General features: G+C 36.4%; 2 protein-coding genes across 2 annotated transcripts; both read right to left on the bottom strand.

Annotated features, from left to right (window-relative positions):
• Positions 1-894: 894 nt before the first annotated feature.
• Positions 895-3,786, bottom strand: LOC137003183 (stonustoxin subunit alpha-like). Its single transcript, XM_067363241.1, has 5 exons — positions 3,696-3,786; positions 2,302-3,448; positions 1,991-2,247; positions 1,204-1,269; positions 895-944 (listed from the first exon to the last, which is right to left on the bottom strand). Exons 1-5 carry the CDS (start codon positions 3,784-3,786, stop codon positions 895-897), a joined length of 1,611 nt encoding a protein of 536 aa, XP_067219342.1.
• An 11,280-nt stretch (positions 3,787-15,066) lies between these two features.
• Positions 15,067-24,182, bottom strand: LOC137017043 (cytolytic toxin-alpha-like). The gene is made up of 6 exons (XM_067380949.1): positions 24,144-24,182; positions 22,126-22,302; positions 19,627-19,713; positions 17,727-19,436; positions 15,844-15,962; positions 15,067-15,742 (listed from the first exon to the last, which is right to left on the bottom strand). The coding sequence occupies exons 2-6, from the start codon at positions 22,277-22,279 to the stop codon at positions 15,410-15,412; spliced, it is 2,403 nt and encodes an 800-aa protein (XP_067237050.1). The 5' UTR covers positions 22,280-22,302; positions 24,144-24,182; the 3' UTR covers positions 15,067-15,409.
• Between the last annotated feature and the right edge of the window lie 1,309 nt (positions 24,183-25,491).

The raw sequence follows: 25,491 nt of genomic DNA, 5'->3' as shown, positions 1-25,491 counted from the left end.
ACATCAAGAGTTTTTGTACTTCCACAAGGTACAGAATGGAATAAAAGAAATATAAAGATGGACAAATTAACCAGAATAAGATGCTATGCAGTACATTGTTTTCCCTTACAAAAATTTATTCATGAACTCAGATTTGATATATTTAACTTTTGTTAATGGAGTTACTTGTTTATATTTCCATTTACCTGGAAATCAAAAATGATTGCTGTTCAGATGTTATTTGGATTAGCATTATAAAGAACGGGCCGTATTCATGAAACATTTTATCTTGCCACTAAGAGTTCTCCTAAATGACAGTAAAAGTTCTTAGCTAAGATTTTTCTCTTAAAATCTATTCACAAATCTGCTGAGAAAACCTTTAATAAGGAATAGAGAGAAGTCTTACATACTTATAAAGCTGGAGGCTAAGTGCAGTAGAAACCCAGAGCATCAATTACATATCCACTTCTCCCTTTAATGCCGTAACATTTTCCTGATCCAACATTAACAATCACAGGCTCACCCAGATCAGAACATTTGGAAGACATTGTTATTCTTTAACCATAATTTTTAACCACAAATTCAAAACCCACAAAACTGTTACCTTGCTTATTTGGCCACAGTGTTGCACTTACAATTTTATCGTATAAGTAAAATTGAAAAACTTTTGTTTCATGTCCTGCTATCCTGCCAACTTTAGTCCTCTGGTCATCCTGGAAAATTACTTCTATTGTGTTCAGTGATATCACTGTCGAATCGAGCTGTGGAACAAAAACATTTTTTATGTGAATAAAATAACTAAATGATAACAATGTGATAAAATACAGGAAAAGATGATAAAATAGAATGAAAACAATCTTCACGCACATCATTGCAAGTTATTGTCATATTCTGAAAGCTGTTGTGTGAAGCAGACTAAAAGGAGAATTCCTCACCACCTTTCCCGCCCACAATCCCAGGTTCAGCTGTGGAAAGAATTAAGATAATTCAAAAACAGGCTAGATTCACACAGCATTAGAATAAAGTTTTCAGGTTTTTTTTTTTTTTTTTTTTTTTTTTTAGATCCCCAAGCAGCATTGAAATGGCCGAATGAACATGGAGCTCAAGCTTGATTTTAAATCACACAATGCCCTATCCCTGTTTCCCTTTTTTGTCACTGATTTAATTCCTCACTATGGGAACACCATTCAAGATATTAAAACTCTGTTCTTAATTTACACAGACATGTGGAGCCCAGATGGGTTTGACCAGGGCTATCTAACTGGGGCACAGCCAGTTTTGTCTGCAGCACTGAAGGACAGAGGAACAACAAGAACAGAAAAAAGGCAAAACACATGAACTACAACTGACTTTCAGCCACAGCCTTAGATTAAATCAAATGAAAATAAAAGAAGACATTAAATCACTCAAGATCTCAGCAGAGGAGCATTAAACAACCCCACAAAACTGAAAAGCTCCACTGGAATTGCTTGATAAAGTAGATGTAAATACAGAGTGCAAGATGTGCAGCGCCAATTTGCCCTAAACATAACATAATGACTGAGAATAACAGAATGCTGTGAAATGATTGTGCTTTAGTTGGCCGTATTTCAGCATGTTGTTATGGGAAAAGCACACAAGACACAATTCGAGTAACGCTTTCTGGCTAAAGTTCAAGTTTGCTTGCATTTGCATACTTTTATTCGGATAAGTTGTAAGTAGGCTAATGTTACATTTATGTTGTGCTTATATTATATATGAGTAATTTCTTATTGGATGTGTCATATAGAATGGATTTCAGTTTACTGGTGTTCATCACTCAGCTTCACCTTATGCACCTATTCTTTTTAGATGTATCTTTTTTTCTGAAAACATTGACGCATCATTGATAATATAGCAGTGATATTATTTCTAGTTATACTTTCATATTTTGATTCTGGCAGCTCGAATACTATATAAGCTGCTATGTGAATGGGAGAGTTTGAAAATCATATCTGTTAATTATTTATAAAGGTGTGTAAATGACACTTGCCCATTGTTGGGGGCGGCTTCAACATGGGCTGAAACTGTGTGTCTATCAGTTTCCCTTTTTCATACAGATAGATGGAGGAGCCAGCAATGGAGGGATTGGAGATGGCAGAAATAATGCAGCGGATTCTCTTTTCATCTTTATTGGCCACTGCAAACCTCCCGAATTTAGAAAAGTTGTCTCTCATCCTTTTTAAGATATTGAAATCTTTAAACCACTTTGGGGAAGAGTTCACAGAAATCCCAGTGACACTGTGTTCACTGAACCTCATTGTAGAAGATCCAGTGCCACTCTCACTTCGTTCTTTGACCCACTTTTTAACAGATTGCACAGAAAAAGGTTCAGGAAATTTAGATGTGTCAGATTTCACAAACTCCTTCAGGGTTGAAAGATATGGGTCTTCATACTTCAGAGATGTTAAGGTCAAGCACACCACTTTATCAACATCAGGATCAAATAAGATGGTATTGAGATCAGCTGAGTCTACAATATTGATCCCCTGTAGCCTATTGGTGTAGGAACTCAAGATGTGAAGTTCAGACTTTGCCTCTTTTAACCACTTGTTAAGCTGGTCAGCAATGAATGGGTAGCTTCTGTGCATATTCAGGATGTCTTCCAGAGACTTCTCCTCTTCCTCTCCTCCTCGAATAGCAGGCAAAACCCTGCCGACTGCTCTCAGGAGCATTGTCTTATATGTGCTTAATGAGTCCTGAAATAATTGCAGCCTCTCTTTGATGTCACTGAAAGCATTGGCCAGTGTGTTTCCGATCAGGTCATTGCACGTCCTCTCTGCCTCTCCTAGCTCTTCAATTATTTGTTCAGTGTCAGAAATCAGACTTGTGGTAATCTCTCTCTGCAGCTGAGCTGCCTTACTGTTCAATAGATGAAGAGGATAAAGCCAGACTTTTATTGGAACCACATTCTGTGGATTCTTCTTCAGCAGAGTGGGGAGCGTCTTGTATGTCTCTAGGGCTTCCATGTATGTGGTGGGGTTCTGCTCAATTAAGATGTCCCCATGAAATGTGCAGGAGATCTTCTCAGCCTTTTTCATTTCATCATCTTTCAAATGTACAGATCCTTCTCCCTCAATGGAAAATGCAGGGATACTCTTGACCATGACATTCAGTTCTTCCTCAATCTCCTGCTTGTTTTCCTCTTCTGAAAATGTCCGATCAAACACCATGGCAGCCTGAGCTCCATACAGCACTGCCGTGACCACATGAGTTGCAGTTTTCTGGTCAAACACCTGAGGGTAGGTGATCTGGCCCAGCTGGGACATAGTGAGCTGTTCATATCTTGTGGTTTCACTGTAAAACATTGTAACTCTGGACTGTTGGTTGGAGGATTTTGTGTCACGCAGATACTTGGCAGATCCTCCCACCTCCACAAGCCCCCCCATGAAACTGGCTTTCAGGGAAGCACTTACATCCAGGAGGTTGGACTTACTAGAAAGAGAGTAATTGGTGAATAAACATTTAGTAAAAAAAAAAAAAAAAAAATATAAATATATATATTTTTTTTTTAACCTGGAATGACTGAAAAAAAAAAAAAAAAAAAAAAAATATATATATATATATATATATATATATATATATATATTTTTTTTTTCAGTCATTCCATTTTTTTCATATATATATATATATATATATATATATATATATATATATATATATATATATATATATTTTTTTTTTTTTTTTTTTTTTACCTGGAATGAAGGAATCTTTGCGGCAGTCATAAAGCATTCCAAGAGACAAAGGTCTTCCTAGGGCTGCCACTTCCATTGGCCCTGATGCCATGGTTATAATAAAGAAAAAGAGTTGGTTAGCTGTAGAAATCCATCATTAAAAATATAGCTGGAAGCTCAATGCACTACAAAATGTTTTCAGGATTTTTTTATTTAGGATCATATTAGGTAAGATTCAAATCACAGAACCTCTGAGACCTAAGCCAACACTTTACATGCTACGCCGCCAGGCTGATGAAAATGAAGTATAGTAACAAAAGACTTCACACAAGGCACCAATTATTGTAGTGGTGTTTGGTCACACAACATTAAAGTTGAGTGTGAGATTGTCAGACTAATACTTGTCAGAGCGTATGAACACAATGGCCAATCAGAGGTGTTTAAGAATCTGTTCAATAGCGCTCAAAACGACAGAGGGAAATGCTGGTATCGACACATTTTTACAATTTCAGTAGTGACTTGGTACCGAAGTTGGCACTTTTGACAACACTAATCCAATCAATAAAGATCTGATCTGTGCAAGTTTGCAGTGGTGTAATTCATGTCAAAACCAACTGATTTTCAGTGGTGGACGATAACTAAGTATCATAACTAAGTATAACTGAATTCAGAAGTCTGACCCAACACATCACTGTCTCAAGGGTGTAAGTTGTAACGACTGGATCGATCAAACACACAAGTTAATCTTCATAACCCCTGACCCATGCAGACTCCGTGATGTCTGGCTTCCCCACTGAGAACTATCACCCTTCTGCTTCACTCATACACTTCAAAGACACTTGGGAAATTGGCTGTTCTCAATACAATACAGCATAGAAATGGAATCCTTTCCACTAATTCACTGACAAATCTGTGTAAATGAATGAACATGCATTTCCTCAGTACATTTTGTGTATTATTACTGTTTGCATATTGTTCTTCTGTATATTGTATAGTGTTATGCATGCCTGATGGTAGAACTACTAGATAATGTAGTCATCTAGGTGGTGTCTCATATCAAAATACTCGTCGTTTAATGACTCACACTTTGGTGACAGAAAGCATTATATGTTTGTTATATTTATCAGAGTACAAAAGGACACAAACTTCCAGCTTACTCCCCTCATGCAAATGAGGTCACTCTCAAACAAAAGAAACATTCCCGCTTGAGAATTGCACCTTTCTCATTGGTCAAGCCAAAACTCAAAGGTGTGACCTCTGTGGAAAATAAAAGCCAACACAAAGTTCCCTCTTAGCTCTTGCTGATTCTACTGATTGCTGTTCACGTGAGACCTCACCCGGACGCACGGCCGCACTGGCAGGCCTCACTCACTTCAAGCCATGTGAAACTTCCTCAACCACAGAGTCAAATTAACAACGCAAGTTCGTCATCATTTCTTCATTCAGTGCAGAAGATATTGATTACAACTTCAGCACCATCGGACTGAACCATCCAGAATTTCTCCCGAGACTGCATATCCGGACGCTCTTCAACAGCTAAAGCATTTGCAAGTACTGTACATTTAAACACTAAACAGTGATTTAGTATTAAGTTGTGAACCCCTTTGTTAACAAATGTGCTTTATAGTGAGAAACTGATGGTTCTTCCAGCTGGTTAAATGACTCTTTTCATAGCTCCATTCCTTGATTCTGAGTTGATTCAGTCAATTAACTGATCCAAATATTTATAATTATTTATAACGAGTTATGATTAATTATTCATATTTTCCGTTTTGAGCTAATTTGTACAAAGTTTTAGGTAAAAAAGGAACATTTAAAATAATGCTAATTATTCCCCCACTGCTGAACAGTTTCAAAACAAAACTAGTTTGCATAGCAGCCTCCTTAAAATGTTATTCATCTAGCCCTGTGTTTTTTATTTTGATTGTCAATACACATTTTTTCCCCTCATTTTTAAATACTATGCTATACAGCATTTTGTTTTTCCCCCACTTGTTTGCGCACATGAAGTTCACTATCAATAACCTATGCATATAAAATTAATATAAAGGTGTAAAATTACACAATAAACATACGCCAATCTGTAATTTTTAATTTTAATACTTAAGTAAATTAAAAATCAAGTACTTTTGTTCTTTTAGTTGAGTAAAATAAAAAATACTTTTACTGGAGTAATATTTTATTAGTGTTTCTGCACTTTTACTCAAATATTTGATTTGTGTAGCTTGTACACCACTGCTGGTTTTGTTCATGGCTTTTTGTTAAACATTCTTTTGGGGGATTTTTTTTTTTATTACAAAAAAATCCCAATGGAATAAGTGAATGAGAACTTACTTGAGTAGTTTATTTCCTTCTAAGGACATTGAATCTGTACTGTGATATTACTGATCTCTACATGTTCACATTTTGTAACACCATTCACACCTTACCTTGAGTCTTCACCACAGTTAGGGTTGCCAGCCATATATATGCACATAAGTAAATGAAGTTTGGCTGCTTCAGGTACATCGAAAGTGCCACCATCTTAGAAAAGCCAGCGAGAAGACCTGTTTGAATGGAAGTCACAGGAGAAGATGCCTCAGTGTCCTGAATAAACTGCCTTTGTGTTGAAAATATGGTGGCACAATATACAGATATTGATCATAACTGTGATATTTAAAAATGAAATACTGATATCATGTTAACACTACATATAAGGGTCTGAATTCTTAAGTAAATGTGTTATTTCAGTATGTTCTTTTTAATAAATTTACAGACATTTCTAAAATTCTGTCTTCATTTGTCATTATGAGGTACTGAGAGTAGATTAATGACAATAATAATAATAATAATAATAATAATAACTTTTAAACGATTTTAGTACCAGGCTGCAACATAACAAAAGTGAAAAAAGTGAAGGGGGTCTGAATGCACTGTACGGCTTAGAAGATTTGAGACTCTTCCTGTTTCCCTTTTTTTGCCATTACTTTAATTGCCATTGGCCTCATTGGATGATGATAATTTATGATGTTTAACCATTAAAACACTTTTGAAAAGAATTGTGCTTAATTGTATTAAATGAGCACTTTTGGTATACTTCAAATCTTAAAGGTACACTCTTTAAAAAGTACACTTGAAAATAATATAATATTACTAAAATTTAAAGGCCATTTAAATAGAGTACACTTTCATGAGTGTTTCCTAACACTTTTAAGATAACATTTTTAAAATGCATTTTGTAATAATATCAAATTAGGTTTAACTTAAATGTGCATTTTAAATTATGTTTTGTGGTGCTTTTTAGAAGCACACTTATTTTGATGTATTGACTAAAGCCCATGTAAAATGATATATTTTAATTTCAATTTAATTTAAAAAGTAAAAAAAAAAAAAAAAAAAAAAAGCAGCTTTTATTTAAAATAGAAATCTTTTGCAACAATATACAGTACCGTTGAAACGTTTGGGGTCAGTATTTTTTATTTTAAGAAATTAATACTTTTATTCAACAGTATTGAATTGATAAAAAGTGACAGTAAAGACTTATACCGTTAGAAAATATTTCTATTTTGAATAAATGCTGTTCTTTTTAACATTTATTCAACAATGAATCCTGAAAAAAAGTACCACAGGTTATATATAAAAAAAAAATATTAAGCAGCACAACTGTTTCCAACATTGATAATAAAGGATCATGTGACACAGAAGACTGGAGAAATGATGCAGAAAATTCAGCTTTGATCATAAGAATAAAAAATATTTTAAAATATATTAAAATGTATTACAAATTACAATATTACTGTTTTTTTTATCAAATAAATGCAGGTTTGATGAGCATGAGAGACTTGCAAAAACATTAATAGTAATGTTATAGTAATGTTAATAAGTAATACTAATGTTACTAGTAATGTTCCAGTACTATATACAGTATATGTTCCTGATATCATCCATTTACTTTCAGGGGGAGGAACTTTATAACAAAGCCACATCACAACATATCACTGAGTGGTAAAGGCTTTTTCAGTAAGTAACACGGATTTGTCCTCTTCGTTTTTGCTGATAGTCTGACTATTTTAGGCTAAATGGAGGTATTTGTGTATATATGATATAATTGGACTGTTTAAAATCCATGTTTTGTTCTGGTAAGTTCAAAGTCAGTAGCATGTACGTACACTTCTCTATTAACATTATAGGAATTATGTGACATCCAAAGCAAGCTTCTTCTTTCCTGTGAATCTGCTCAAGGAAGTGTCTGGGTTTGCAGAATCTGCACTGTGTATCATGAATAATTGACAGATGGCTGAGGTGTCTGAGCACCAGGTCCCTGTGTTTGCACAACAGATCTTGCGAGTGGGCAAGAATGAGCTAGTCGTCAAGATAGACTGTTGCAGCCTCCAATATGCTTGCCTTCTAAACGAAAAGCACAGAAGTCTGTGTCAAGGGAGGAGACATGATTCTTAAATCAAGCAGTATTTTGCTTGTTATTTTCTTTCTGAAAACAAGACAGTAATTTTTACTTGTCTAGAAAATGCGTCTTAAGAATTTTTAGATATTTGGACAAGAAACAAGACAAAATCTCTAAGTAAGAAAACTTTTTTTTTTTTTTTTTTTGCAGTGTAATACTGTGTTTGTGTCTTTTTTCTATTTTAAAGCATGCATCGTTGGGCAGGGCTAAAGAGTCAATGATGTAGAAGTGGGCATATGATGTCATACTGAGACAAAATAGACAAAATAGTCATTTTTGGCAGCTGTTTTTGGACTAACAAGAAAGTGTCTAGTTTGACCTTCTGGCTATATTCATTGTACCACAGGTTTCATGAAAAAAAAAAAAAAAAACAAACAAACAAAAAAAAAATTACTTTATAATACAATACAAGTAACTTCAGACATTTCATTCTCTCAAAATAAGGATGGATATTTAATTAATTGTTTAAACAAATCCAATTTTAAGAAAACAAAAGGCATTATTTCCTTTAATAATATATATATATATATATATATATATATATATATATATATATATATATATATATATATATATATATATATATATATAAAATTGTGTCTTGACAGTACATTCACACTAACATTACCAGTTCATATTGTTTTAAATTATATATTAGTTTTAAATGATGAATTACCTGGAGTCTCTGTGTGTCCTTTGGAAAGTTCAGAGATGAAATCTTCTGCTAATGTCTTCAGCTGAAGTCTGAAGCTCACTGGATTTCTGTAGTGATATTTATACTCAGAAAAAACTGCCCTTTACCCTCATGGACCCAGAGTCTGCTGGCCCCCCGAGATGAGGTTTTAGATCAGCGCCCCCACTGATACATCACAGCATTGTGAGCTTACTGTCATTCATGTTTGGATAAGACCTTTTGAGGTCTTTGAGACTGTACACATCTGGACTTCTTTGTGGCAAAAAAGTGAAAGAAAGCAACAATAATAAAATTGTCATTCAATATAACATATAATTGAACATTATATTGATCATACAAGCATACAAACATTGATCATGTGTGATGGGCTCCAGAAATATCTGCACCTTTGGTAAAATATAAACTGACTATTAATGTATGAATGTATATATGTATGATGTACTATTAAAAATAGTTTTTGCCACTTCTTCTCAAAGTATTTCATTCAAAATATTCACAAAAATCCAACTTTTACTGCATAAATAAACTATGTAAAAATGTGGGTAAATATGGGTATGGTAATATGGGTAATATATTATAATTGTCAAGATCACCAGTGAGAGTGCCCGTGATTTCCACCAGAGGGCACTCCACCCTGGACACAGTACTATATATAGGTACTGTCTGTGTTGCTCCTCCAGTAGGCAGAGTACTGTATATGAGTGAAGTGGATTTCCCTCAATTCTAAAAGCATTTTGTAAGCAATATGTTGCCTTCATGCACTCCAGGGCAGAGGACATAAACCTGTGCATACAGTGGAAATGTTTGCAGTGCCAACAAATGCTGTTTTTAAATATTTTAAAGGACAAAGTGCTGCCCTACAAAGGCAAAAGACCTGAACTCGCTAGAGTGTGGAACTGAGAAAAATAACTTTAAGGATTTTTAGTCCTCAAAGGTTGAATTAATGAATGTATAGGTAGGACACTGGAAAACTGGAAATTAGATGTTTATGTAATGAAAATTATCTACACAAAAAAATCTTACCACTATTTCAAAGTTACTGTGCTCTGCCCTTGTATTGTCTGCAAAAAGTGAGAAATCACATCAAGGCAAGACTTCCACATTTTCAATATTTGTTTGCTAATCACAATTTATAAAATCATTATAGTAACACCTGTATAGAGATCGTGGCATTTATTTTGGACGATTAACAATTGCTTTGGTATTTGGAGCAGTTTGGTAACCTATTCATAGTTGACTCGCCTATTTATGATATAGGCTGCTAGCTAGCTAAATGAAGTAGATTGCGATCTAATTTGTTTGTTTAATGCACCTTTTTTGACTCAACTACCTTATTTGTTTTACCTACACTTTTATTCAGGTATTGTGTGTCAAAAGTGTTTCAGTTACAGGTGTATGGCACAGGCTACACCGTAATTTAAATTTAAATGCAGCAAACTTTATTGGTGTCACAGTTCCCTCGTTCCTGGATATCCCATCATCCTCTGTGTTTCCACACCTGCACTCACTTCCTCATCTTCTCCTCATCATCACTCATCACCTGCACCTGGACTTCATCTTCTGCACTCCCTTTATAATGGACTCACTCCCTTCACTCCTTGTCTGTTCTCATTGTTAGTTTAATGTGTGTATGGTTGTTTTGTCTCCTTCGTTGTAAGAAATACCCTGTTTAGTCCATGAATGCCTCGTCTCTACCGCAACCTCACACGTAACAATTGGACAGTAAAACAAAGGCAGAATACCGTAACTTCACCCTGACATGAAAGTGGCCGTGCCACCAAGCGTGAGGTGGGATCCAAAGGTGTAGCCAGTACTGCAGAAACCGCATTCGTAGGAGGACGAGCTGCAAGACTGGGGAGGCGGAAGCCATCAGCCCTAGCATCCTCTGGAAACACTTCAGAGGAAGATGAGTTCTGATCCTGACAGAAGCCATGAACTGATGAATGGCCAGAGCGTGCTCTTGTGAGACTGTTGCCCTCATTTGGGCTGAGTTGAAAACAGCTCCTAGGAACGAAATTTGTTGGCTGGGGAGCAGTAAGCTCTTAGTGAAATTGACCCTGAGTCCCAGGCACTCCAAGTGGCTGAGGAGCATGGATCTGTGGTGTGGTAGCTCGTCCTGAGACTGGGCCTATATGAGCCAGTCATCAAGGTAATTCAAAACATGGATTCCCATCTGTCTCAGAGGATCTGCTTCATTGTTAACATCCTGAATTTCCTTTTCCTGAGGGAGTGGTTCAGGAGTCTGAGGTCGAGGATGGGTCTGAGTCCACCATCCTTCTTGGGGATGAGGAAATATCGGCTATAAAAACCTGATTCGATCTTGGAAGGAGGGACCACCTCTATGACTCCTTTTTCCAACAGAGCCATCACTTCGGCGCGGAGGACATGTGCGTTGTCCGCCTTCACCAAAGTGGGAACCACTCCGCTGAAGCGCGGGGGTCTTTGGGCGAACTGCAGTGAGTAACCTCGATTTATTATCCCCAACACACAGCTTGACACTCCGGGGATGGCCTGCCAGGCCTCGGCCCATGTGGCAAGGGGTTGGATTAAGTTGGTTGACAGGCCGCTGAGTTGGAACCTGTGCACCATGGAGGGTGGAAGAGGAAGTTTGCTCTCTTTTTGAAAATGTATGTTTTTTATTTTGTTCGCCATTAGAACGTTAGTTGGCATAGGCGCAACAACTGTGGGCCCAGCGCGCACAACAAACATTTTGTCTCCTACACCCATAAGTTATGGAGGAACTAAACGAGGCAGCTTTGGGGGTGGTCCGGCCGCAGCGGGACATTTCCCCATCCTCTTCCTTCCTGATGGATCAGGAAGACTTTGGAGGCGTTGGGTCCAGCGTAATCCTAGGCCGGGGCCCCTGACGTCTCGGGAAGGGTGAGCACTTAAGAGGAGTGAGATCACTGACATTGCTCCTTAGGCAAGAAGTGTTGCATAGGCTGGGATGACGTCTGTGCGGCGGTGAAGCGTTCAGTGAAGTCCTCTACGGCGGGTCCAAAGAGACCGGCAGGGGAGACTGGAGCATCCAGGAAGCCCACCATATCTGCTTCCTTTATTTCTGTGAGATTCAGCCAGATATGGCACTCTAAAACAACCAGCCTGGCCATTGATCACCCGATGGCCTGGGCTGTGGCCTTCGTATTTTCTTGACAAGTAAAAATTATTTTCTAAAATTAAGCAAGTTTTTCCTTAAAACAAGCAAAATAATCTGCCAATGGGGTAAGCAAAATAATCTTAGTCCAAACTGAAAACAAGATTATATATCTTATTATTGGTTTGAAATAAGATTATTTTGCTTACCCCATTGGCAGATTATTTTGCTTGTTTTAAGGAAAAATGTACTTAATTTTGACTTATTTTTCCTGAAAACAAGAAAATAATTTTTACTTGTCAAGAAAATGCTTCTTGATTTAAGAACTTTAAGATATTTTGACTAGAAACAAGACAAAAACTCTAAGTCAGAACAGCATTTTTTGTAGTGTAGGGGTGTTCGATTCCATGGTTTTTTTTGGAGTGGACTCCGACTCCCACTGAAGGAATCGATGGAATCAACTCCTCGACTCCATTTACTTTACATCAAAACAGGGTCATAAATAAGGCAAGTCCTTATACACTTACTAAATTTATTTTTCCCCAATGCTAAATGCACATGATCATTGTTTTAAAAGTGCTTTGGACAGGATACTGGACAGTATATACCAACGGTTTTTCAAATCCTGGCAATCAAATATGGTTTTAACGATGATTAAAATATTAAACTGTAACACTGTTGGAAACTGCATCATGGTTTACCATCAAACTGGTAACCGTTTTATCCCAAACCCTCAAGATAGAGTGAGCTTGCCGACTCCTCGTCAACCTTTAGCAACCCCAGATTAGGAAACACAGGATCCTCAGGAGGATTCTGTATCACATCTACAGAGTCTGACTCTGCACAAGAAAATATGTGTACTGATGTGTTGTGTAGTAATATAAATCAAGAGATATCACATTCAAGTAACTCAGACAGTTTCTTTACTAGCACTGCATGTTCAAAAACAATCTCTCTTCTTTTCTTACATGCCTACCAGTTCCCACAGCGTACAACAACTCCCTCTAGTGGGCATTTACCATATGACATTGTTAAGTGAACACAACATCTCCCCTAGAATTAATTGATTGCATCTGTACTGCATTTCACTGAACATTACCAACAATATAAACAGTTATATAAATATAAACAATATAAACAATATTCTAATAACCAAGCATGTACAACATGAACATTTATATGTATATATAACTCTCTCTCACTATATATATATATATATATAACATTTATATCAGTACAGTTCAACTTAACTTTAACCAATAATTATCACTTTGAGTTGACCGTTACTTTCTTTTCTTTTTTTTCTTCTTACTGTGAGACCTTAAGTTACATAGTCTTTCAACTACATTGGCTTTCTTCTACAACGATGCCTCTCTGCTTGGATGTTGACACTTTCCAGTGATGGAGCAGAAACTGGTTGTTCAACCAGAGTGAAATCTGTAGGTAGGGGTGCCAAATGAGACACATCCCAAGTTCGTCCATCGTTCAGCTCATAACTGTGTGTTCCTTTTCACCTCACAATTTGCAAAGGGCCACTGAATTTTGGTTTCCCTTTACTGACATGCACAGGCTTTCTCACCCTTACAAGCTAACGCTCATAACTAGAATTGAGAAAAATGCCTGCTTTCTGTGCTGCTTGGGACTGTACAAATCGCTGCACAATTGAAAACAGGTCTCGGGGAATGACCTTTCACAGATAAGACTGAACATTTGTTTCTGGTTGTATTTGGTCATCATTATATTGATAGTAGTTGGCCATCGGAGTCAGTCAGACTAAAGCCCTATTCGGATGGGATTAGTTTTACAGTACATGGGGAGGTGGAGTAAAGTAATTTTACCTCAGGACGTCTCTAATATTAATTGGCCAATCAATACTTGAGGTTTGCCACAGACTTGTCCCACCACCTACAACACAAATAAATGTTTCTTCAAGTGCTTCCATGCTTGAAAAATGCACAGAAAACTACATTTAAACAGGAAATGATGGAATTTTACCGTACATATTTACAGCGGGTCTATTCAGACGGGATTAGTATTACCTGAGGTAATTTTTCCGGAGCTTTTACAGAAGGTAAAAGTCGCCGTAATCTTTACTGACATTGTCCGTAATGATTACCGAGATGGCACATTCGGACGGGACTTAAATCACACAGAAGCTCTGGTAATAATTACTTTACCCCCACCTCCCCATGTAAAACTAATCCCGTCTGAGTAGGGCTAATGTCAGTGACACATTCTGTGGACAAATGAGACTTAAGCCCTATTCGGACTGGATTAGTTTTACCTGGGGAGGTGGGGTAAGGTAATTATTACCAGAGATTCTCAGTGATTTTAGTCCTGTCCAAATGTGCCAAGATCATTACGGACAATGTCTGTAAAGATTACGGCGACTTTTACCTTCTGTAAAAAGGTCCGGAAAAATTAGCTCAGGTAATACTAATCCCGTTCGAATAGACCCGCCGTAAATATGTACGGTAAAATTCCATCATTTCCTGTTTAAATGTAGTTTTCTGTGCATTTTTCAAGCATGGAAGCACTTGAAGAAACATTAATTTGTGTTGTAGGTGGTGGGACAAGTCTGTGGCAAACCTCAAGTATTGATTGGCCAATTAGTATTACCTTGATATTTGAATTCAAATATCAAGGTAAATTGTACTTAATTTTTCTGCCGGGAAACATGCAAGTATCTTCTGTTTTTTAAATTATATCTTAAAACTATAGTGTAGGAAATAGCAAATGTAAATTATATTATTGAATTTGAATGATCATTTTGCTTCAAACATTGCACATATGGGTATGGAAAATGTAAATTTAAATATAGAAATGCATTGCCATTTGCCATTTTGCATATTACATTTCAAATTGAAAATTGCTACAAGTATGCTTCCATAAATATGCAGCATTTTGTCTCAGAAATAATAAAATAACACTTTTTCAGTTACAGTTTGTCTTAAATTTCATTTTGTTCATGAGAAAATCATATAGTGAATCCAATATTGTGAATCATAATTTTAATTAATGAGATCATGATTTCTGGGTCTGCTAATTTTTGTGAGCAACAGCTTGCAACTAAAAACAGCAAGAGAGGCTTGTGTCAGGCCATTTAAAGTCAAGTTAAGCTCTTTATTGTCACTGAACATCAAGAGTTTTTGTACTTCCCCAGTGTACAAAATGGAATAAATGAAATATAAAGATGGACAAATGAACCAGAATAAGATGTTATACAGTACATTGTTCTCCCTGAAAACCACCATATACAATCACTATTGATTCATTAACTCAGATTTGATATATTTAACTTTTGTTAATGGAGTAAATTGTTTATATTTCCATTTACCTGGAAATCAGAAATGTTATAACAGTTGATACTAGAAAACATAAAATATTACTGATTGACTCAAATCTGATATTTTTTACTCTTAAAATCTGAGTATACATTTAAAAAAAAGTATATGATTGCTGTTCAGATGTTGTTTGGATTAGAATTATAAAGAACAGGCTGGAGGCTAATTGAAGTAGAAACCCAGAGCATCAATTTCATCTCCACTTCTCCCTTTAATGCCGTAACATTTTCCTGATCCAACATTAACAATCACAGGCTCACCCAGATCATCACGTTTGATAGACAATGTTCTTCTTACACCATTATTTTTTTCAACCACAAATTCCAACCCCCCAAATCTGGTACCCTGCCTATTTGGCCACAGTTTTGCAGTGACAATTTTATCAGTTATGTCAAAGAGAAATACTTCTTCATTATTTCCTGTTACTTTGCCAACTTTAATTATCTGGTCATTCTGGAAAATCACTTGTATTGTGTTCAATGAGAGAATTTTCATCTGTGGAACAAACATATTTAATGTGAATAAAATAACTAAATGATAATGTGATTAAATACTGGAAAATATGATAAAATAGAATTAAAACAATCTTCACTCACATCATCATCATCATCATCCTCCCCGTTATAAGTTATGATGATCTTCTGAAAGGAGTGGCTGGAAGAGGACTTAAAGGAGAATTCCTTACCACCTGTCCCGCCCACAATCACAGGTTCTGCTGTGGAAAGAATTCGGATAATTCAAAAACAGGCTGGATTCACACAGCGGCAGAATAAATTTCCAGTCCTTTTTTTTTTTTAGATCCCCAAAGAGCATTGATAGGGCCCTCACACCTTGGTGCACATTAGGGCTGTTGGTGGCGCTATGACTGAGAAACACCCATGTGATCAATCCTTTTGAAGGAACATGGCTATAGTTTTATTCGGATACAAGTTGCTGGTAGGATAAACTTATATTTATGTTGTGCATCTAGTAGGGGAGAGCGGGGCTGGTTGGGTCAAGGGTTGGTTGGCACGCAGTTAAATCCCAGTACACTAGAGGGCGCTGCCACAAAAATCTAACATTAAAATGACTGCCCTCTTGACCAGACCACACCCATTTACTGAAATCATTCAACTGTCACTAACTATTGAGATGAGGACAACTTTTCTATTTTAGAGTCTCAAAACAAAAAAAAGTTTTCCCCACTAAATATATTGTAGAACTGTGATAGAGATATATAAAATGTAAGGATTTCAGTTTATAGAGATAGGAATCATCTATATTTTGACAGGAAATTTACAAGTTTCTGATGAGCTATGCTATGTGGCTAACATCATGTCTGTAAAGAGGTGTGGATGGGGTTGGTTGACACTGATTTGGGGGTTGGTTGGCACATAGCCATTTGGTTAAAAAAATTATTAATTTATGTATTTTACATGTTAAAACAATGAATATAATGTAATACAATATAATGAACTAACTTATGTATGAAATAATTTTCTTTTAGAAGTCAAAATGGTCAGAAAATATTTAAGAACAACGGAGAGAGGAAAGACTGTCAACCAACCCCATCCACACCTCTTTACTGACATGATGTTAGCCACATAGTATAGCTCATCAGAAACTTATAGAGATAGGAATCATCTATATTTTGACAGGAAATTTACAAGCTCTATAAATCTCTATCTATCACAGTTCTACAATATATTTAGTGGGGAAAACTTTTTTTGTTTTGAGACTGCATTATTTCTGTTACTCCTAATACTACACATGCACACACACACACCCCACACATAGCCTACAAACTGCTGTTTAGTTCAAATAAATATACGATCTGGTTTGTTTTGAGTTTTATAGGAATAGCCAGCCTGGAGAAGTTTGTCCACGTACAAACTGTTGTTTAGTTCAATTAAATACAATCTATGGAGAAAATATGCTGAAATTCTGTTGAATGTTTTTCTGTTTTGAATTAAATTCTCAAGTTTTTTACATTTGTCACCTCATTCTTTGTAACTATAGCATCTGTGCCAACCAACCCCGCTCTCCCCTACAGGGGTGCCCAACCCTGATCCTGGAGAGCTACCTTCCTGCAGAGCTCAGATTCATCCCGGATCAAATCCTGTCTGTAACTATCAAGTGCTCATGAAGATCTTAATTAGCTAATTCAGGTGTGTTTTATGAGGGTTGGAGCTAAACTTTGCAGGTAGGTAGATCTCCAGGAACAGGGTTGGGCAGCCCTGATCTAGTATATATGATAAATTTCATACTGGATGTGTCATATAGAACAGACTACACTCAGCTTCACCTCATGCAGCCGTTCCTTTTAGATGCTTCATTTTTCGAAAAACATTGACGCATCATTGATAACATAGCAGTTATATATTTCTAGTCATACTTTCATATTTTGAATCTTGCAGCTCAAATACTGTAAATATGTGAACGGTACAGTTTGATAATCACATCTGTTAATTATTCATAAAGATGTGCAAATGTCACTTACCTAAAGGGACAGTGTTGACAGTATCACTGGCTTCACTCACTCCCACTTTACCAGCCTTCCTGTAGCGGATCAGGTACTGCTTTCCAGGCTCCAATCCATTCAAAGTAAAATCTTCATAACCTGTTTCTATAAAAAGCCATGGTTCTTCATCTCCAGAATGTGGTTTTACCTTCTTGTATTCCACTCTGTACCGCAATGTCTCTCCAGATCTCTTCTGCAGTTGAAGGGACACCGCTTGGGCCAGGACATTCTTCACTATTGGTGGGGATGGCTTGGAAACAGGCTGGAACTGTCTGTCTGTCAGTTTCCCTTTTTCATACAGATAGATGGAGGAGCCTGCAATGGAGGGATTGGAGACGGCAGAAATAATGAAGCAGATTCTTTTATCATCTTTATTGGCTTCTGCAAACCTCCTGAATTGAGACAAGTTCTCTCTCATCTTCATTGCGATATTTAAATCATTGAACCACTTTGTGAAAGATGTCACAGTATAAGTTTTACTCTCTTTTAGCTTTTTAAACATGTCAGATTTCACAAACTCCTCCAGGGTTGAAAGATATGGGTCTTTATACTTCAAAGATGTGAAGGTCAAGCTCAGCAATGCATCGACATCAGGATCAAATAAGGTGGTAATGAGTTCGACCTGGTCTTTAATTTTGATCCCCTGTAGAATCTTGATGTTAGAATTCAAGATGTGAAGTTCAGACTTTGCCTCATTTAACCACTTGTTAAGCTGGTCAGCACTGAATGGGGAGCTCCTGTGCATATTCAGGATGTTTTCTAGAGTCTTCTCCTCCTCCTCTCCTCCTCGAACAGCAGGCAAGACCCTGCCGATTGCTTCCATAAGCATTGTCTTGTATGTGCTAAATGATTTCTGAAATAATTGCAGCCTCTCTTTGATGTCACTGAAAGCATTGGCCAGTGTGTTTCTGATCAGGTCATTGCACGTCCTCTCTGCCTCTCCCAGCTCTTCGATTATATGTTCAGTGTCAGAAATCAGACTCGTGGTAATGTCTTTCTTCAGCTGAGCTGCCTTACTGTTCAATAGATGAAGAGGATGGAGCCAGACTTTTATTGGAACCACATTCTGTGGATTCTTCTTCAGCAGAGTGGGGAGCGTCTTGTATGTCTGTATGGCTTCCATGTATGTGGTTGGGTTCTGCTCAAGTAAGATGTCCCCATGAAATGTGCAGGAGATCTCCTCAGCCATTTTCATTTCATTTTCTTTCATTTTTACAGATCCATTTCCCTCAATGGAAAATGAAGGAATGCTCTTGACCATAACACTCAGATTTCCCTCAATATCCTGCTTGTTTTCCTCAGCTGAAAATGTCCGATCAAACACCATGACAGCCTGAGCTCCATACAGTACCGCTGTGACCACATGAGTTGCAGTTTTCTGGTCGAACACCTGAGGGTAGGTGAACTTGCCCAGCTGGGACATAGTGAGCTGTTCATATCTTGTAGTTTCACTGTAATACATTGTAACTCTGGACTGTTGGTTGGAGGATTTGGTGTCACGCAGGAACTTTCCAGATCCTCCCACGTCCACAAGCCCTCCCATGAAACTGCCTTTCAGGGAAGCACTTATCTCCAGGAGGTTGGACTTACTAGAAAGAGAGTCAGAGCTACTGAATTTCAGATCTGTTAGGGGCTGTGGACGACTGTGTAAATTTTCACTCAGTGATTTCTTATCCCACAGAGTAACACCTGGAATGAAAAAATAGCTTTAAGAGTCAGTGTATGTTTGAGGAAGTGATGTTCTGTTGTAAATGTAAATTGTAATTGTGCTGGTGGTATAGTTTTTTTTACACAAGGACTGGTATATGGTGATTAAACATTTGGTAAAGGAAAAAAAATACCTTTTTCTTTATATGATTTTTTTAGGTAGATACACCACCTGGAATGAAGGAATCTTTGCGGCAGTCGTAAAGCATTCCAAGAGACAGAGGTCTTCCTAGGGCTGCCACTTCCATTGGCTCTGATGCTTTGGTTATAATAAAGAAAAAGAGTTTCTTGAGACGTAGAATGATAGAAGGAAATGCTGGTATCGACACAGGTTTTAAATTTCAGTAGTGACTTGATGCTGAAGTACAGGTGCTGGTCATATAATTAGAATATCATTAAAAAGTTGATTTATTTCACTAATTCTATTCAAAAAGTGAAACTTGTATATTATATTCATTCATTACACACAGACTGATATATTTCAAATGTTTATTTCTTTTCATTTTGATGATTATAACTGACAAGGAAAATCCCAAATTCAGTATCTCAAAAAATTAGAATATTACTTAAGACCAATACAAAAAGAGGATTTTTAGAAATCTTGGCCAACTGAAAAGTATGAGCATGTGCAGCACTCAATACTTAGTTGGGGCTCCTTTTGCCTGAATTACTGCAGCAATGCGGCGTGGCATGGAGTCGATCAGTCTGTGGCACTGCTCAGGTGTTATGAGAGCCCAGGTTGCTCTGATAGTGGCCTTCAGCTCTTCTGCATTGTTGGGTCTGGCATATCGCATCTTCCTCTTCACAATACCACATAGATTTTCTATGGGTTTAAGGTCAGGCGAGTTTGCTGGCCAATTAAGAACAGGGATACCATGGTCCTTAAACCAGGTACTGGTAGCTTTGGCACTGTGTGCAGGTGCCAAGTCCTGTTGGAAAATGAAATCTGCATCTCCATAAAGTTGGTCAGCAGCAGGAAGCATGAAGTGCTCTAAAACGTCCTGGTATACGGCTGCATTGACCTTGGACCTCAGAAAACACAGTGGACCAACACCAGCAGATGACATGACACCCCAAACCATCATTGACTGTGGAAACTTTACACTGGACCTCAAGCAACGTGGATTGTGCGCCTCTCCTCTCTTCCTCCAGACTCTGGGACCCTGATTTCCAAAGAAAATGCAAAATTTACTTTCATCAAAGAACATAACTTTGGACCACTCAGCAGCAGTCCAGTCCTTTTTGTCTTTAGACGCTTCTGACGCTGTCTGTTGTTCAAGAGTGGCTTGACACAAGGAATGCGACAGCTGAAACCCATGTCTTGCATACGTCTGTGCGTAGTGGTTCTTGAAGCACTGACTCCAGCTGCAGTCCACTCTTTGTGAATCTCCCCCACATTTTTGAATGGGTTTTGTTTCACAATCCTCTCCAGGGTGCGGTTATCCCTATTGCTTGTACACTTTTTTCTACCACATCTTTTCCTTCCCTTCGCCTCTCTATTAATGTGCTTGGACACAGAGCTCTGTGAACAGCCAGCCTCTTTTGAAATGACCTTTTGTGTCTTTCCCTCCTTCAGTGGTCGTCTTTTGGACAACTGTCAAGTCAACAGTCTTCCCCATGATTGTGTAGCCTACAGAACTAGACTGAGAGATCATTTAAAGGCCTTTGCAGGTGTTTTGAGTTAATTAGCTGATTAGAGTGTAGCACCAGGTGTCTTCAATATTGAACCTTTTCACAATATTCTAATTTTCTGAGATACTGAATTTGGGATTTTCCTTACTTGTCAGTTATAATCATCAAAATTAAAAGAAATAAACATTTGAAATATATCAGTCTGTGTGTAATGAATGAATATAATATACGTAAGTTTCACTTTTTGAATGGAATTAGTGAAATAAATTTTTGATGATATTCTAATTATATGACCAGCACCTGTACTTTTGACAACACTAATCCAATAAAAAAAGATTGCAAGTTTGCAATGGTGTAATTCATGTCAAACCTGCCTGGTTATCAGTGGTAGACGGTAACTAAGTATTATAACTAAGTATAACTGAATTCAGAAGTCATCACATCACAGTCTAAAGGGTGAAAGTTTAGGTTAAAAAAACAAGAAACATTTAAAATAATTCAAATTAATTCCAGTTTCAAAACAAAACTAATTTGAATAGCAGTCTTCTTAAATTTTATTCTTTTAGCCCTGTGATTTTTATTTTGATTGTCAATACACAAAATACAATGTTATACAGCATCCCCCCCCCCACTTCTTTGCACACATGAAGTTCACTATCAGTAACCTAATCATATAAAATTAATATAAAAGTATAAAATTAAAAAATAAACATTTGCCAATCTTTAATTTTTAACTCGAATACTTCAGTAAATTAAAAATCAAGTACTGCACTTTTCTTTTCTTTTCTTTCTTTCTTTCTTTCTTTCTTTCTTTCTTTCTTTCTTTCTCTTTTTTTTATTTTTTTTTTACATATTTTATTTTTGTAGCTTGTCCACCACTGCTGGTTTTGTTCATGGCTTTTTATATTGGGGAGTTACAATGGAATAAATGAATGAGAACATACTGGAATAGTTAATTTCCTTCTGAGGACATTGGATATGTACTGTGATATTGCTGATCTCTACACATTCACATTTTGTAACACCATTTGCTTCCTACCTTCAGACTTTGTTTTGCTTTTGGGTTTCATGAAATCAGGTAATGAAAATCCAGATTTCCAGCAGTATGTAGATCCAGTTAGGGTTGCCAGCCATATATATGCACATACGTAAATTAAGTTCAGCTGCTTCAGGTACATTGTAAGTGCCACCATCTTAGAACAGCCAGCAGGAAGACCTGTTTGAACAGAAGTCACAGGAAAAGACGCTTCAGTGTCCTGAATAAACTGCCTTTGTGTTGAAAATATGGTGGCACAATATTGATCATAACTGTGATATTTAAAAATGAAATACTGATCATGTTAATACTACATATAAGGGTCTGAATATATAAATGTTATATTTTAGTATGTTTTTTTTTTTTAATAAACGTCAGTGTACAGACATTTTTCTAAAATTCTGTTTTCTCTTTGTTATTATGAAGTACTGAGTGTAGATTAATGGTGGAAAAATTTAAACAATTGTAGTATGGCTTAGAAGATTTGAGACTCTTCCTGTTTCTCATTTTTGTCATCACTTTAATTGCCATTGGCCTCATTAAATGTCATAATCCAGCTATCTTGCCTCTAAACATTTCCACAACAAATTCCAAGAAGAAAATGTATGATGTTTAACCATGGGAACCCTTTTGAAAAGAAATATTAAACATTTATTTATATTAAATGTGCACTTTTGGTATACTGCAAACCTTAAAAGTACACTCTTTAAAAAGTACACTTGGAGATAATATAATATTACTAAAATTAAATAGAGTCCACTTTCATGCCTGTTTCTTAACACATAGAGGTGAACTTTTTTTTTAAAAAAAAAAGTAACAATATCTAATTAGGTTTAACTTAAATGTGCATTTTAAATTATGTTTTGTGGTGCTTTTTTGTGTGGTGCACACTTATTTTGATGTATTGGCTAAAGCCCATGTAAAATGATACATTTTAATTTCAACTTAAAAGGATTTAAAAAAAAAAAAAAAAAAAAAAACTCAGCTTTTACATAAAATAGAAATCTTTTGCAACAATATACACTACCATTCAAACGTTTGAGGGTCAGAGTCATGGTGAATGAAATCATGAGAATCACGCTTTCTGTCTGTCCATCAATATATTTTGAATGATTTTTCATTGGTTTCCCTAACCACATTAGAAATTCACTATCAGAGTTGTTTTTGTTCAAAGTGATACTTAAATTTATTTAACAATTTGACAAATCTCTTCAAATTAACTGATGAACATAAAATATACAAGAACATGTTTTTTTCTCTTGATCTTTGTTGACATGGATGAGTTTGTGATTAGTATATATTTTTTTTCATTCATTCAAGAGAAGTTTGTTGTGTATCTAAAGCAATTTCCAATATAGCGATGTATCATTACACCCCTATCTCTTAACTTTAAGGATCACAAGGAAGGCAAAGACTGCACAATGTCCTGTAATCCTCAGAGGCATCCCTATCATATACTGTGTTTACTCAAACATTTGCATTGTTGGGCAGGGCTAAAGAGGTAATGATGTAGAAGTGGACGTTGATCTTCCGTAGATGCAGTCTTTCAATGCACTATGACTTCATACTGAGACAATATGAAATAGTCAAAATAATCATTTTTGGGAGCTTAGTGTCAATAAAAGCTGTTTATGGACTAACGAGAAAGTGTCAAGTTTGACCTTCTAGATTTATTCACTATACCACAGGTTTCATGGGAAAAAACAACTAAAAAAACCTTTTCATTCCAATCTCTCAAAATAAGAATGGATATTTAATTAATTGTTTAATTTTAAAAGATTTTAATTGTTTAATTTTAAAATTGTTTAATTTTAAAATTGTCAAATTTTAAGATACCAAAAGGCATTCTTTACTTTAGTTCATTTGCAATCTAGTGATGTTTTTTAATAATAATAATTATAATAATAATATAAAAAAAATCTATAAATCCCATGTGATCACATCTGAATTCTGAGAATTGTCTCAAGACAGCACATTCACACTAACATCACCAGTTCATATTGTTTTAAATGATGAATTACCTGGAGTCTCTGTGTGTCCTTTGGAAAGTTCAGAGATGAAATCTTCTGCTAATGTCTTCAGTTGAAGTCTGAAGCTCACTGGATTTCTGTAGTGACATTTATACTGAGAAAAAACTGCCCTTTACCCTCATGGACCCAGAGTCTGCTGGACTTGTTTGGACTTTTGTGGGAAAAAAAAAAAAGGATTTGTAGGAAAGAGGTGAAAGAAAGCAACAATAATTGTCATTCAATATAACATATAATTGAATGTTAAATTGATCATATAACATAGAGCATACAAACATTGATCATGTTTGTTTATACACATGGCACCCTTGGTAAAATATAGACTGATTATTAAAAATAGTTTTTGCCATTTGTTTATTCAAAATATCAAAAAGATCCACTTTTAACTGTATAAATAATAATGTAAAAATGTGGGTAAAAACTTTTTAATTTTTTTTAAACTTGCTAAAATTATTGTCTAGTTGGGTCTTGGGGTCACAAAGTCAACAAAAGTATGATCTGACCACATATATAACCACAATATATATATTATCACAATCACCAGTGGGAGTGGTCGTAATTTCCACCAGAGGGCACTCCACCCCAGACTATTACCACACTATCACGGACTCCATTCCCCATAATCCTTTACCCAGACTAATCAGCCATGATTTCATACAGCTGTGTCTCATTAGCCTCATTTGCTCACACTGTATAAGCCAGCTCAACTCTATCTCGCATTGCTAATGTTTGTACTACACTTCTGAGCATTTTTATCTTTGGTTTGATTTCTTGTTTCTCTGGATTACATTGTTTAAATGCCCTGGATATTATATTTATGCGGACTGCCCTCTTGTGTTTTGACCTTTTCTTGGCTCATTGTGTATGTCTTTTGGATCACTCCTAAACACCTACTGTATTTGGATCCTCAAACACAGTAGGAGTCTCGGAGCAGTACTTGACAGAAAACTTATCCATACATAGTTTCAGCAGTGTGTATCATCTGTTACGGTCTTGTTGTTTTTGTTCGTCATTGGTGACCTCCACACCTGGCTGCGGGGATAAGAACGGCTGTCTGTTTGCTTGGGGTGTGTTGAGTTGCTCTGTTTTTGTTCTTGCAGGATTGGGCACAGGTGGCAGGTGTCCTTGGTTTGAGAATTCTACACCATCAGATCCTCGCTGTTTCTTCAGTTTAGTGGTCATGGATGCGATTGTCATGGTTTGAACGTTTCTTCTATTTTTCCCCCTGTTATGTCTTCCCATAGAGATTTATAATAAAATATACTTTTACAACATATTTCTTTGTGGTCGCCCCTTTGTTGCAGTTATGAGCCGAACTGTAAGAAAATTGGGGGCTCGTCCA

This window comes from Chanodichthys erythropterus, chromosome 3 (genome assembly GCF_024489055.1).
Source record: "Chanodichthys erythropterus isolate Z2021 chromosome 3, ASM2448905v1, whole genome shotgun sequence".
NCBI lineage: Eukaryota > Metazoa > Chordata > Actinopteri > Cypriniformes > Xenocyprididae > Chanodichthys > Chanodichthys erythropterus.
Note: the sequence above shows the minus strand (reverse complement) of the source record. Positions and strands in the feature narration are given on the sequence as shown.

Coding starts and splice junctions, on each gene's coding strand:
- LOC137003183 (XM_067363241.1), bottom strand. CDS start 3,786: ATGGCATCAGGGCCAATGGAAGTGGCAGCCCTAGGAAGACCTTTGTCT. Junction 2,248..2,301: donor TCTGTGCAATCTGTTAAAAA/GTGGGTCAAAGA, acceptor AATGAGGTTCAG/TGAACACAGTGTCACTGGGA. Junction 1,270..1,990: donor GAAGCCGCCCCCAACAATGG/GCAAGTGTCATT, acceptor TCTGTCCTTCAG/TGCTGCAGACAAAACTGGCT.
- LOC137017043 (XM_067380949.1), bottom strand. CDS start 22,279: ATGGTGGCACTTACAATGTACCTGAAGCAGCTGAACTTAATTTACGTA. Junction 15,963..17,726: donor TGTCAACACTGTCCCTTTAG/GTAAGTGACATT, acceptor TTCTTTCCACAG/CAGAACCTGTGATTGTGGGC. Junction 15,743..15,843: donor AGGATGATGATGATGATGAT/GTGAGTGAAGAT, acceptor TTTGTTCCACAG/ATGAAAATTCTCTCATTGAA.